Source organism: Platichthys flesus, chromosome 3 (assembly GCF_949316205.1).
Source record: "Platichthys flesus chromosome 3, fPlaFle2.1, whole genome shotgun sequence".
Taxonomy (NCBI): domain Eukaryota; kingdom Metazoa; phylum Chordata; class Actinopteri; order Pleuronectiformes; family Pleuronectidae; genus Platichthys; species Platichthys flesus.
The window spans coordinates 16401277-16417230 of NC_084947.1; the positions used below are offsets into that span (position 1 = coordinate 16401277).

The following is a 15954-nucleotide window of genomic DNA, read 5'->3' on the forward strand; positions in this document are numbered from 1 at the left end:
GAGCGGGACAGGAGGCTGAGCCACACACTGGCAGTGAACAGCAACCGGTGACCGGTCTGACTGTGTCTGGCAAGAGGTGGAATTGTCGTTGTGGACCTAAGGAACAGGGAGAGCAAAAATTAGCAATGGAAAGTATTTAGAAGAAACTAGAGAAATTAGAGAAGTTGGCCTTGACATGTGTAAGACTACTGCATTGTTGACTTAACGATCCTGCAAAGTCCGGACAAACGAGCCGGGTATCTGTCCTGCAGAGGTTTGAGCCGTTGATTAGCTGATCGATTAGAAGTCAGCAGGTGAAGCAGCGGGAGGAGGTCAAGTGTCCAAGCCCTACATACACACACACACAATCACACACAAACACACACACAATCACACACACACACACACACACAGGGACAATCTAGGAACAAAATGAAAACCCAAGGTGGGAAAAACAACCGGGAAACTCAAGGAGAGGGATAGGATAAGGGACCAGTCACATGATCAAACTTTAATTTACCTCTTTTACCAAGTTAGTTCAATTTTATAAGAATGCTACATTTTTGGGAAAATATAGAAAACATTCTTTGTCTATGTTTATATCTCAAATGCAATGATATTAAGTTTTAATATATATCATGTTATGGCAAACATACTGTAGTATTTGAGTAGTTGTTTCCACAGCAAAAACATTTATGAGATTTGTTTTGTTAGCTTTAAAAATAAATACAAATAAAGCCGTTGCAAATGAGTTCTTATAAATACGCTGAACAGAAGAATTTGTTTGTTCAATGAATGGTGGTGTAATTTCTCATTACTGTTGGGAAATATTTCAAAACGCTGCTTCAGGCATATGGTTTGGTTCTTAAAGCCAAGCATAATGTTTATGCAAGACTTCCTTTTGGGCAATTCTTGCAAAATTTCACAGTGATTATAGTGTTGCAGCTGGCCTTCTTTAATAAGATAAATCTCTTTTTTACACTTTATATTTTTTAATGAAGAATTAAAGCATGTAAACGTGCAATTAACCTAGATTTAAAGAAATAAAATGCATTTATTTTGACAGTTTATTAGTGTATTTGAATAAAATAAAAAAAAAAGGATACACATTCAAACACTCTAGTGGTTGTCCTCGCTCTCAAAAACCTTGAAATTAAACAATGCATCATAACCTGTGCTCTCTGAGGGGGAGTACGAACCCCCACACTGGCAATTTGAGCTGCCCCTTATGAGCCCCTTTCCTCCCGCATGTAAACACAGACTCGCACACAGCGCAGTAATTGTGCATTCGCACTCAGTGAACACAGTGTGATACTCAGACAAAAGGTTATGGCTTTCCAAGCAGTTTGAGCTCATTTAATCTCGTCCCTGTATACGTACATTCTTTGTGATCGAAGCTCTATAGACAAATATAAACGCAGATAATGAAGGTCTTCAGTTAGAATTAATACTCAATACAGAGCCATCTTAGCATACAGTAATGTCCACTCAAGGTACTGTTGATATCATTAGGCTGAATGAAAGGAAATCCTTTTATATACATAAAGACAGAAATATACACATGTGCAGGTGTACGTATGACGAACACCCACAGTCATCAACAACAACAATCTCAAATGACCAAAGAACCATTAACTGTTAACGTCGGCATCCTCAGTTCCTTTTTCGCCTGAAAAAGCGTCTCCCAAATGAAAGAGCTGTACGGTAGATTGATTATGGTCACAGATACTATACCAACACTTAGAAACACTGAGTAGGCTTTACAATTTAGAGTTTACACTGGTGTTGAACAGACAGAATGTAATCATCCCCCATCCCTGCCCCGAAATTTCTGGTCTGTTCATCCAGGAGAAGATTAAGTCGAGAACCAATTCAGGACAAAAGAAAGTGTGACTGATAGCAGGAATATGTCTCTCTTTCTCTCTCTTTTTCGCTCTCACTCTACCCCATTTACTCCATGCTCATTCCTTTTTCGCAACAATTTCTTTTCTGTCAGTGCTGTCTTCTTTTAATTATGTTGTTCCTTCCCTTGCTCCTTCCTTAGGTGGGAAAAGTACAGAAGTCTTTGATGTGATCAGCTTCCAGTCCTCCAGGTTTTGGTGCCTCGGTCAGAGCGAGGGTCGTTCTCAGAGAGCGGCCTCTGTGGACTCTGCTACCAAGGGGCTTTTTTCAAAGCCATGTACTCTATCAAAATTGTGGTTCGCCTTAACAACACACCAAATGAACAACAAATTCACAGTCCTAAAACTTCAACAGTCACCTCTCTCCTCCTTTTTTGTTTTTCTCTCGTTCATAAATGCCATGTATGTCAACTTCCCCCGTGATTCAGTCTTCTTAATATCAGTCTCAGAAATAACACCTCCTGCTTTTGGGATCAGCTTGTGGGTGGATGACCTCTTTTTTTTTTTCTCCTCGCACTTCTATAAGGCATGCTGGGCCAGGACCAGAGCCAACGCCAGGCCGGGGAGCACAGCCCAGGCGTTGGCACAGACGGAGGTGGCGTGATCCTCTAGCAGGCCCTGGGTCTTGCTCAGGCTCGGGTCTTGCTCAGGCCACCGTCCAGGATACTGGGCAAGATAGAGGGACACACAGAGGGAGAGATATGAGCAAAGGTTAGTCATGACTCAGACACTCATGCTGCTTTTCCTGTTCTGGCATGTGGCGAGAGAGAGGAGGATATGGCAGGAAGGTGAGGCAGGACAGGGTCATAGCTGAGGAGACAGGGAAAAAAAAAAAGTGGGATATACATGTATCCATGACATACCCTGTTTGGCATGAGCATGAAGTGTTTGATCCACCAAATGTTTTGACATGTGAAGTGTATTTCAAGGGCCCTGCTGTTTGGTATGCTCTCTGCCTCTTAAACAACTTGGCAACAGAGGAACGGCTTCTTGGAGGATTTTTTCCCGTTTTTTTTTTAAACTCTTTTAGGTTACGCCAGACAGTCTTTAAACAGTTTTAAAGCTTATATTACAGCAAAAAACCCACTGTGAAGTCAAACACACATTACAGACGCCAGAAGCTGCTGTTGTTTTCTTTCAATATTTACTCACCAACAGGCAAAAGCATAGTTACGACTCCGACTGATAATTCCAGAAATCTCTTTCTCTACATCTGTTAGTCTGTTTCTTGATTTTCCCGCTCATTTGATCCCCTACTGTGAAGGGGTCTGGGTTTTACAGTTGTAACATCTTCAATAACTATCATGATGGGCTCACAACTATAGTCTGTGTATTAAGAGAGACAACATGACTGCTCCTAAAAAGTGAATCCAAAGTGTCTGGATGGCCTCCTGCTGGCTGCCTGCAGTACAGGATATAATGCCCCACCTCCACCCTGTTAATGGACTAACCAAACTAAACAGTGAATGATCACATCACATAAAGTTTGTTCAAGTGTTCATTTGTGGATGAAATGTCACGACTAACAGCCGAGACCAGGTCATGCCTGGTCGAGTGTGGATCAGCTGCTGCAATTACATCTGACTCCAAATGCACAACGTGGCAGTTTTTGTGTATGAGATATTTTGCCGTCATTTCTGGATAGTGGCAGGAAATTGAGATGCGTTGTGCATCTTTATGTCAAGTTTATGGTCACAAACAATTTACGTCACACTCTGTGTCGTGTTAATCATCTATCGCCCCCATCAGACTATATTTCACATAACAATGGGACACACCGAACGGCACTTTTTGAACAAGCATTTATTATAGAGTAATTAAGCTTACATTAAATGTATTGTGAGTAATATGTTCCTCTGATCAAGTTCAAGCTTGGCGTGTGTCGCTAAGGACCAGAGTAACTGTTACACTTGTGGTTGTTTAGACTTTAACCTTAACCCTCAATCCAACTGATGATTCCACATCTGTCTGTCTGTCTTTCGGTCTACCCGATGGACAATTGCTGCATCATCAATGATATCACAGAAAGTGCAATTTAAAATAAATAGTGGAGATATTGCTATGGTTGGTAGTTTGAGAAACTCTCTTCCACAATACTTTACGATCGACTCTGCCCTTTCTTGGCTCTTCAGAACTACCTTGACGTCAACTGGATGAGCTGTTTTCGAGAAACTAAAAGGAGAGCCAGATGCACACACAGACAGATGGACAACACACCAGTGCAGTGAACAGATACATAAAGAAAGAACAGGGGCAGAGAATAGAAATAACCAAAGATGTCAGACAAGGAAAAAACCTTGAAAAAGTAAGAAATGCTACATTAGTTACCTGGAAGAACAAATAAGATGTGAGATAAAGAACAGCAAGAGAAGCCTCTGCATTCTAAATAAATCTGAGAGGAGAATCCAGATAGATATGTGAGAGGAATTACAGAATTAGATGCACAGCTCCATGAACAGAAAGAGGACAACAATTGGAGGAAGAAGCCCTGCATGCTGGATGAGGCTGACAAAGACACTGCAGAGTTTGATTCTCCCTCAAAGGCTGAAGAACAAGGGCAAATATCCTAAATCCCAGGCTTCCCATCATGCCCAGCTGGAGGTACACAGAGCAAAGACCAACAAGATCAAAACTGCCCTGAAATAGGGTGGAAGACCTGCTGGAGACTAAGCACCTCCCCATGCAGCAGGAGAAATCCAGATCCTCTTGTCTTGCTCAAGTGGACAATGAGAGAGTTGAGAAAAATAACCTGATCTGAGAGAAGAAGAAAAAAAAAACTGCGATGCTAAGTGAACGTCTCCAGTTGAGGCAGCTGAAATCCTGCCTGCTGGATGAACTGGAGAAATCCAGAGCCTCCACTGTGGCTCAGCATAACAAGCTAAAACAAAAGAACAACGACCTCAGAGCAGCACCAAGGTAAGCTGAAGAAAAGCAAGATAAAGACTGTCTCCAATGGAAGCAGGAGAAAAACCTCCCACCAGGAGGAAATAGCGAAGTCCAGAGTCCCTTCTGGCTCAAGTGGCCAATGAGAAAGGATCCTCGTGGATGAACATAAGAAAAAGACGCTACAGGAGAGTCCAACTGAAAGAGGGACAAGTCTCTCCAGGAAAACTCGGCAGGAAATGGAGCAGGAGAGGAACAAGACAGAGACCTGTATAAGGGCCAAAGTGAAGGAGACTGCTAAAAAGAAAAAGTAAAAGAACACTTGGTCAACCATATTACTGAAACTGGTGCCCACTCCTATCACAGCCCCTCATCTTATGGATATGTGGTTATTTCACCTCATAATTTGAGTCAGGCGTTTCAGGGCCACAGCCAAGTTATCTTATAGGGTTAGAGGTTGGGTGAGACTAAACTGGCTTGGAAAAGAGTGATCTGGTTCTGCAAAGACCAACTTAAACATCTTAAGCTACACAAAAATTGGACAGGTTTTTTTCTGTGTGGAGTTTTGCATGTTCTCCCCACGTCTAAGTAGGTTTTTATGGCCACTATGACATAATTTCATATCGTCCAAAAACATGCAGAGTGGGGGTATTTATTTACCCTCAATAGGATAAGCTGTTTAGATAATGGATGGATGGATAAAAAGCATGCAACGCCCACCACCATTGCTGGTGCAGGGCTGACAGCAGTGCACGTCAAATGTATTAGCCAGAGTCAGAATTTGCAGCCATAAAGCTCCAGACATTAGGGGTCTGTTGCATACAAACCTTGGTAAGTGAGGTTAGATTTTGTTAGATTGTAAAGTCTTAATTAGTAAAAAAGTGTTGGCCAAACAAAACTATCCACAACGTTTCAATTTGTCTTCTTTATGTTTATTCTCAGTCCAGATATTAAACCCAATGCCCTTCAGAGTTCCTAGTTATATCCACACTAAAGTTCTCAGACTCATTATGCACCCACATACAGTTTTTTGCATGTTGAATATTTTTTTGTATACCATTTGCCTCCAAGTTAAAATAGTCTTGCCTGATTTACAGAGGCCCCATTTCCAGCTTCCATCAACACACACAGAGGCACAGAGAACATGGAACATTTCCTCCTCCTCCACCATCATCACCTCAACTTATTTTCACCAATGCCACCTCTGCAGAGATTGCACTTTAGTCAATTTTGCTGTACATAGAAAAAAAAAGTATCTACTCAGATGTTATCTGCCAACACCTCATCTTCCAGCCAAGCAAGGAAACACATAAAGGAGAAAATAAATAATGTAACAAGAAAATTGTGCTGAACTATATTAACAAGACATATTTTACCTATAGGAGAGAAGCGAAAAAAAGAAATAGAGTGAGGTGGAGAAAGAAGGGGTGTCTAAAATACCCCCTGTTATCGCAGTACCTGTGCTTGTGTAACAACACGCTGGATTGCAAAGAAATGGTTAAGTGACAGTTGCCAAAATCAGGGAAAACAACTACGGGTAGCTTGACAATGTCCAAACACATCCGCGACTAAAAGCCAATTAATTAGCAAGGGCAGTGATGTGTGGCAGCAGCCTGTTGACATGAGTCCAGATCTCTGACTGCAGCCAATATCCACACACACACTTAGACTGGTGAAGGTACACATGCACAAAAACAAGTGGCTAAAAGCACAAACATGCACCGTTGACTGAATACAGAAAATGTCAAAACAGGCATTTATTCAGGCATTTATTCAGGCTTTAACTCATGCACAGAAAGAAAGAGAGGATGGAAAACATCCACCATTATTCGTCTGAACTGTTTATAAGAGTATATCACATTAGTCAATGAGCTTCCTCAGGTAACTACACATGTAGAGAGCATGTGTTTTCATTATCGATCAGCAATGTCAAATAGACAGTGCGCTACGGCTGAATTTCCCAAGGCTATACTCATCCAATAGCCCAGAGTTGCGCAGTTACAGTCCACAGTCAATTCGATGAAATTGAGCCGAAAATCAACACATGACAGTGTAGCATGAGAACACAGAGACCACCGGCTCCTCAATGGATAGGAGGTTAGAGGGGGGGTTGTACAGATCCCTTCGCAAACACAACTCCAGATGAAACAAAAAGAGATTTGAACTATTTTGTGTCAAGTGAGGGCATTCAAATTTAAATCATGCTTACTACCATGAGACACGTATAGTATCAGTGTATTGAGAATGTATTTTTTCCCCACATACAGTAAAGCAGGATTTGTGATGGTGACTCCATTGAGTTACAATGTTTGAATAATCAAGCTGCAGCCCATATGTTTATTTACTGAGGACGGGCTAAAGCAAACAACCACTGACAGTGACATTTTGAATAATTATGCATTTTAATTGGCTGAAAATACTCTATAGCCTGTTAGACATCAGCAGTGGGACTAATGTGACTACGCTTATTCATAGATTCTCCTTTATTCAGTCCTCTCTGAATATGTTTTTACATCTATCCATCCATCCATCTATTGCAGAGTTCTAATCATAGGTTTGGAAGGAAGGCCAACACATTAATTATCCAGTTGCCTAACTGCCTAGAAACATCAATCCATCCATCCATCTATCCATTATCTATACCTTATCCTTTGAGGGTTGCAGGGGGAGCTGGAGCCAATACCAGTTGACATTGGGCGAGAGGCGGGGTGCCCGTACTTATGCTCAATTTGGAGTCTCAAATCAACCTTACCCTAATCTACATGTTGTAGGACTTTGGGAGTAAACCCAAAACCATCTATCCTTCCATGCATCACATACTTACCCAGGCTTTTTGTACACATCTTTCAGTGTATGTGTGTGGTGTGAGTGTGTGTGCGTGTGTGTGCTACGACGACGGCCGCCTTGAGATTTACCGCCCCAGACAGTCAATCTTCTGCCAGGAGGACTCATACCATAACAACACTCCCCCAATTTATCTGCCATGGAAATTTGACAAGTTTTAATTGCCAGGCATAGTTGTCTGAGAACGTAGGGCCGCCCAAAATGTCCCTACCAGCTCCCTCTCTAATTATAAACTTCCTGCTTGAGTAATCACACGTCTTATTGTTTCCTAATTACCATTTTTACAATAAATTAAACACCACGCTGCAGTGAGACAGGCGCGGAGCGGTGCATCAATACCGACACACACACACACACACACTTGGAAAAAGCACTTCCACCGTCCATTTCCTTCCCTGCTATCCGCTCTCTCTCCCTCTGTCTCTCCCTCCAATACCTTTCCGCGACATACACACTGCAATTGTTATCACTGATGTCTGTTCATTAATTATCTTCTTTGCAACATTTTTAAGATTTTAATTTGCTGTCTACACAACAATAAGGGCCTCTGCATCAAGGACAACACTGCATGAGTTCGGTGCAGAGCGACCATTTAATGGCTGTGCAAGCCCCTGGAGTTACTCAAAATAGATGACTCAATGGAAGTCACTCCTTCAGTACAGAAATCTACTAACATAAACATTTCACGCTGCTTGGAGTTTGTGTATATCAGCTATAGTCACTGGAAATTTACGTTAACAATGCCATCAACATTAGCCGAGGCGGTGGCAGCAGCAGTTAAAGATTTTACAAAGTACACTTTCATACTACAGTGTCTAATTCAGCCAAGCTTGGATACTGGGTCTCCTGCAAAGGTGAAAAATATCATCAGTCTTACAGCAGAAGGCTGCACGGCACATCTAAAATACATCTGTAAAACAGTACAATATTTCACTGTGAAAAGTAATCCCACTCAACAGCTAGACAAAAGGAAAATAAATAAAGAAGAACCCCTCCTTGGCCCAAAATGCCGTGTGAAATATTTCTGTCCTGTTCAAGAGAGACAGAGACAGGTAGTCTTTGTGACGGACAATATACGCTTCTGTGTTTTTCACCTTTTATATGAAGAGAAAATGAACATGCATTGTTGCAGCACAGCAAAGAGTGGTGTGTTTTTTTCCTGATCCAGGCGGTGAACCCAGTTATGGCAGAGTTGACTGCAGTCTTCAGAGTAGACAGCATTCAGCAGAGAACAGGCCCTGGGCCAGTATTTTAGAACCTCTAATCCAGATTAAACCCCCCACCCCCATTCCTTTCAATGCGTCATTGTGTGCGAGAGAAATATACTATTTCAACCAAATGTCATCATCTTGGGTGTAGCATGAACTCTCTTATCATAAAGTGTATGTTCTGATGTGCCAATTGCTTTAACAATCACAGAGATTGAATGAGATGTGAATATGAATGGCGCAGAGAGTTGAGCGTTATGGTTTTGCCACTGTACAAAATCCTCCTGTCACGGCAGGAGAGTGGAGGAGTGTTTTTGTGGTCCGTCTTGTAATGGGTCAATTTGAACAAATCCATGCAAAGAACTTGATGGAAACTTCTGAAAATGTAGGAGGCGTATCTGTGCCACCGCAAATCATATCGGTTAAAATTTTAAACAGTGGGTCGACCTATAAAATGACAGAATTCAGGATTTAGCACCCTTAATTCAAAAAGCCTCCCTGATTGTCGAGCGGGGAGGAAATAATGAATCTGTGTTACACTTTGCATATAAATTGCAATGCAACAACCAGTGCAAACCTATTACCTTTGAGATGGCAACGAATGGAGGTTCTGAGGTGCCCGTTGACCAGTCCCTTCCCGTCTTCGTCACCGCCGAGGGGCCTGGGACAGGCGCACTTTTGTTCTGCATGTTATCTATCCCGTAACCATAGGCCTGGATGGCACTTCCTGCAGGGACAGAGATATAAAGTCATTTGTTTTTCAACTTGCCATCCCAGCGAAAAAGCCAGCAAACAGACAGACAGCTCTAAGTCAACTTCTTGGTCTCCTGCCCAATCTTTGGCAACAAGGGAATGAGGGAGGGCGGAGAGGGATTGAGGAATGAAGTAGAAAAAGAAGAGGAAGGAGAGGAACTTTTTTTTTTTGTTGCTTTGTCAGTAAGCCTGAGAGTCGTTCGTCAAACTAATCAAAAACAGCAATCAAATGCCTACTTGTGAAATCTGTCACTGCAGCTCAAGCTTTAAGGAACTGGTGCGGTGCCATTCTAAACCGGTTTGTTTTGAATGGGATGTTCTCTTGCCCCATATTAATGCTCTGGAGCTCGTTCACAATTGTTCCTTGTCAGTAGTTCTCCTCAAACGGTTCTACAATATACATTCACATACACCGTGCTGGGCTTAGTGTGCAGAGCTTTTCATAAACAGTCTATGGTGCAGAGTGAAGTTAGAAAAATGACCTGGTTTATCTGCAGAGAAAAATTGATGGTCAGTGTTTTTCATAAAAAATAGAACAGAATCTGCTTTTTTACTGTTCGTGTGTGGCTTGAATATAAGATGAAAGATGGACTCAACTGCTGTTATTTTTTCATACATGGCAATCATCACAATATTCAGACCCAAGTTCACAACTTTTCTAAATAAAAGCAGTACAGCAACTAAATAAACATTGTGCCTTTACTTTGAAGACAAATTGAGATATGCACTCCACACACAGACAGACGTTTGTGAAAATTAGTAAGAGAATGTCTAACATGTTTATTATTATCTTCTATAAGTTAATCTTGCGGTCACACATTTACTGAATACACAAGACTTTGTTCCATGGCCCAGTTAAAAAAAATCATGTTGCAACAATTGATGTCAAATTGCAACAGGCTGACCGAACAGTGGCAAAATATATGCTCTTGAGATGATGAACCCCAATTTGTTTGCCGGCAGTTGGACACTTATGTGGAATCTCTTATGAGTAGCAAATCAATCAGCTCAAACAGAGGAGAGTGCTGGTGTGTGCGCCTGCAGATGTAGTGTATACGCATGCGTGTCATTTTGTGTGTCGAGGTGCATGTGTGAGTCTCTGCAAAAATGTGATAAATCCCTGTTCAGTCAGCTTTTCAGCTGGATATGGTAAAACAGGGGCTGAGCACCTTTTCACTGCTCATCCGTTTAAAACATGAGGCTTGTTTCTCTTTGTTCAGCCGGAGAGAAGGCAAGGCATGTAATTGCTTGGCAACCACCTCCATTATAAGGTCAGCATGCAGAGATTACTTTGAATAGATTTATGTTACTGATGAAATTCAAAACATTCCCAAACAAAGGACAAATAGCATTTTCCTACCACCACACAAAGAACAGATAGGATAGTTATGGAATACACATGTAAAAATGGGATGGACGGGCACACACACACACACACACGCACACACACACACACACACACACACACACACACACACACACACACACACACACACACACACACACACACACACACACACACACACACACACACACACACACACACACACACACACACACACACACACACACACTTTAGTAATCCCAATGCATGGCCACATAGCTTTCACATCTCTGTCCACCTACACAGTGTTGTAAGGCATACTATACAGCGAATCACACACACACACTTGCACACTTTGCACACACAAAAGAACCCTTCGGGTTTCGCATTCTACTCAGCAACACTGGCGTTTCGGCTGCTGCTGGAGAATGAAAGCACAGAGAGTGGTGAAGAGCTGGTGAAGTAGTGCTGAGACATGGGAAGTTATACATCTGTTTATCAGCGTTGGCTATGGCTAGCTCTCCCTCTACAGATGCTGTAAGATGGGGGAATAAAGTCATAAATCAAAGCAGTTGGCTCGAGGGCCTCCACAAAGAATGTTTTACTGTGCCCAAATGTTCCGCTGGGTGATTAAGCTCATTGCCAATGGCAATTCATTTTTTTAATGACTCTGGGTAAGTTTTTTCATTTAACCCGTGGGCATAGCCTGCATTGCCCTACCTGAAGGGGCAGATGGAATAAGAGATAGGGGAGGAAAGAACAAGATGAGGAGAGATAGGGAGGGGAAGGAATCGAGGAATCAAGCATCAGACTATGTTTGGATTATAAGTATGAGTAATATCTTCTGGATTCCTCACATATTTTAATCAACCATCTATTCTAAATGTATTTTTTCTTTTACGACAATTGAATTTGTAAGTTAACATGAGAACATGAACAACATGGTTTTTATTTCAGTGTGTGATTTGGTTTGTGGATTAATGGAAAAAGATGCGGGATATGGGGAGCTGAAGGGTAATTTGCCACTCACACACAGACACACACACACACACACACTCACACACGTATATATACATTCAAATCCTTTCTTTTACATAAACAGTTCAACAAACACATATTTTCCCACACACACACACACGCACGCACATGCACACACACACACACACACACACACACACACACACACACACACACACACACACACATAAACTGTTCGCACATGTATATATACAGTATAACACACACTATATATTCAGTATATACATATATAGGATACGTATAAGTGTATGTATCTACATACACATGTATATTTACTGTATTCTCTCTGTTGTGTCGAAGTTTATTGCTTGACTGCAGAGAGGAGATGCAGCATTTTGTGTTATTTTTCAAGACGCCTCCTCAGCTCCCAGCCTCATCCCTCATCCCGCACACTCAGCTAAAACGGTACCCCAGCAATCTATTGAAATGGTCTGAAAGCATTATCCACACAATGGAACATGTTAAAGGCAATGGTGTCTTGTAGCGCTGATGACACTGCTCGCTCCGGCGTAGCAAGGAAGGAGCTGTCCGTATTTTTACTCCACAGTGAAAGAAACAAATCACAGGGATGTTTGAGGTAAGCGCTCTGTCATTCTGCACTCCGCACATTAGGCATTAGATGTACAGATGTTATGTATTTTAGCTTAACCTATTATTTCATTTGTGCAAGATCTGTTCCTTTTCATAAAACTCTTCTCCAGAAAGGAATAAGCCCTTAAACGCTCTCGGATTGAATGTGAAAATGACATGCAAATGGTTTCTTTTGTATTAAAGTCTGGGCAGATCTTGCCCGGAGGAGGGATGAGGACTGATGAGAAATAACTCCTTTCTGAAGAACTAAGAACATTTAATTTCAACTTAATCACTGGGCAAAGGGGTGTCCGTGGATAAGCTGAAACTGTGAAGCAGAGAAATCCATCCATCCGTCCATCCTTCAACCCACTCATCCATCTATCGTCCATTCATCCATCCCTTGCCCATCCATCCATCCATCCTTCAACCCACATATCCATCTATCGTCCATTCATCCATAAATATTTTTCTCTTAATCCCTGCAGCTTTATTTCCTCCTTCGTAATAACCCACTCAAGTAAATTATAAATTATTTCACGTTCAATTTAAATGAAATGAATAAATTAAAAGTTCATTTTTTTTGAAAATGTAATACCAGGGGCCAGTCTCCTGGTTCTGTCCCACTTAGATGCCATCTTCTTATCCACAGCCTAAGCTGTTAAAATAGCAAATACACTTGCGCCCATGGGCTTGTCGGCCTGACAATGAGATTTGGTCAGGCACATTGTTGGCACGTTGCTATCTAGCAGAAGGCGATTGTGTGATTGACCAACAAAAACCCTTCTCTGAAGTCAGTGGCACAGTAGTTTATCAAGACAGGATTATGCACCTTCATATGCGGTTGCACAATGCGCATACATTCCGCCTCCTCTCACGCCTGCTTCACCTCAGGGAGCTTTGGCGGAATCATGCTGTTACGCTAGATGGTCTGCTTGAGCTCTTTCTCTCTGCGGACGGGTAGAACTGTTTCTTCTGCAGAGCTGTGCTTTTTCTTCTGGACTGACATGTCCACGATCATACCAGCAATACACCAATGTGCAAACACACCTGGCTTTCAAAAGGAATGTCACACTGATTACTTTATTGCCTGGTACACGCCACAACGCCACATGACCACATGACCACATGATTAATTAAGAGACCTTTTGAACGATCTGCCTGCCGCAGCCCTCTTTTTTCTGCCGCTGAATTGAGTGGATTAGGACGAATCCCAGTTGCAACTTGCACCGTGCACTTGGATCAAAGAGCCTTTGGAGGTCTAAAGTAGCTGGTAATGCCCACCTCTGCACCTCCACTCATTATTTTCCACATTCAGTCTCCACCATCACATCCACATCCATCTCATGGGGGAGCTCCAAAACATTTCAAAACAGAATCTGACATGAAACTATTAAAGTTGCATTAGATCGATGCTCATGGCTCAGTCTACTCTTACATGGCAGCAAGAGTAACTACCGCATCACACACTCGTGCTCTTATCAATATTGCATGACTGCTGGAGCCCTATCAGTTACAAAACACATTTGCAATGCATGCAGAGTATGCGTGTGTCGAGATGGCTCACTTAGGCATGTGTTTTCCGTGAAGTAGCGCAGGAAGTCCATACAGTCCTCCTCATGGTTTCCGCTGCCCCTACAGGTGCACCACGGGGATATGGTCCAGTTGGAGAAGCTGCTGTCGACATAGTTAGGAGTCATTTCGGTCCCTATGCATCCACACACACCCACACACGATCACACACACAATCACACAGAGAGAGAGAGAGAGAGAGAGAGACATTAGGACAAACAGTTATGGGTCACTAATGGACAATAATGGACTACATCCATTGCAAATAGTATATAAAATGCACAACAAGACGTTAGTCATAGGAATTAGTTTGTGCTGTTTGAATTTATAGGAAGGTGGTGAAGCATTCTGTTATGCTTAATTTTAGATGTAAAGAGGCCATTATATTATGAATATTTTCAAAGTGGGTGCTTTGGGAAGTGTGTGTGTGTGTGTGTGTGTGTGTGTACAGTTTGAATATAGCCCTGCTGTACTAAAACATTTTACTTTTTCCGTGTTGATGCTTTCAGGTGGAGTCAGGGGTGTTAGATGCACTTTATGTAACATTTTCCAGAGAAATCCGGGAAACACTATTACATATTATCACTTCATACTGCACAATTTATGACACATGGTGGGGAGCCACTGACCGATACTGAAATATGGACACTTCAGCAACCACTGTACTTATTTTTTATTTCATCCACATTTGCATTTCGAAAACACTGCAAACTGCTGCCGCAACATGACCGCGGTGCTGTTATCGAACATTTGGCCGGGATTGAAAAATATGCACGAGCTGGTCTGTGCACATTGTTTGAGCAAACAGATGGTCATCAAGTGTTTTAATTAAGTAAACACGCTCTCTGTGCCTCTACTGCCTAATTACTTCTAGTAGTGAACTGATGTCCAGTGCACTGGGGGGAACTATCAGGCCAGGAGGGAAGAAGATGGAGTCGCAGGGCGCCGCCTGCCCGTCATGATAAAAATGAAGGTACAACAGGCTGCTGTCACACCGTCTCTCGCTCCCTGTAACCATCACTCTTTAGCTCAACGTGTATCTGAAGTTTTAGAAAATCACTGTGACATGTGGGGATAAGAGAGTGCGTCTGTTTGTCTCCTGCCACTTCACTCCTTTCCATCCCCCCACTCCATCACAGTGTCACCCCCACACCCGCTGCTGCACTGACCGATGAGCCTCGCGTAGGAGGCCAAGCAGGCCTGGTGGTTGTCTTGGTTGGGACAGGTGCTCCCTGAGTGCGCCGGCGTCCAGCAGTTCACCAGGTAATCAGCCAGCCGAGACCTGCAACAGCAAACACCAGAGGACAGCACAGACAGAGGATGAGAGGCGGGGTCGTAAACTCAAAGCGCATGACAGATGATCACGTACATATTCCACATATTCAAAGCGCCAGATCTAATTTTTTGGCACGCTGTTCAACCGGGCGCAGCTGCCAATTGGGACTAGCATCAAACTGGGACAGTATATGCAACATCTGTTTCAGGGACGTTACAACAGGTGTCCTAAATAGCAACCAGGTCTCACTCACGTCTCCCGATGTTGACTATTTTCACAGCATGCGACATAAAACCCACAGGAAAGGCATTTATGTAAGGATGAGCATAATATCATGTGTCTCCTCTGCATATCCCAGACATCTTGACTGTCACCCAAACACACTTTCCCCCCATGAAGCCAGGGAGCTGATAAAGATAGTATGCTTTTGTTTTCGGTGTGTGTTTGTGATAAGAGCTTTAAGTCTGCGGAGGCCCCCAGGGTGGCATCGCTAATCCACTTAAGTAGGTTTATTGGGAGTAGCGTGTGCAAAGTTGGTCTGTCTGTACTGTTCACATCACAGCTGCCCACTAAGTGAATCACAATCCATTGCACATTTCTCCCTCT

At 42.6% G+C, this 15954-nt stretch overlaps 1 protein-coding gene across 1 annotated transcript in view; it reads right to left on the bottom strand.

The window, feature by feature from the left end:
* Positions 1 to 1014: 1014 nt before the first annotated feature.
* The window catches only part of LOC133947867 (GDNF family receptor alpha-2-like), a 53379-nt gene continuing 38439 nt past the window's right edge, over positions 1015 to 15954 (bottom strand). Inside the window, exons 5-8 of the mRNA XM_062382214.1 lie at positions 15242 to 15354; positions 14068 to 14208; positions 9400 to 9542; positions 1015 to 2546 (exon numbers count right to left, since the gene is read on the bottom strand). Coding sequence (XP_062238198.1) covers positions 2400 to 2546; positions 9400 to 9542; positions 14068 to 14208; positions 15242 to 15354 — 544 coding nt within the window. The 3' untranslated portion in view covers positions 1015 to 2399. The remainder of the gene's footprint in view (positions 2547 to 9399; positions 9543 to 14067; positions 14209 to 15241; positions 15355 to 15954) is intronic.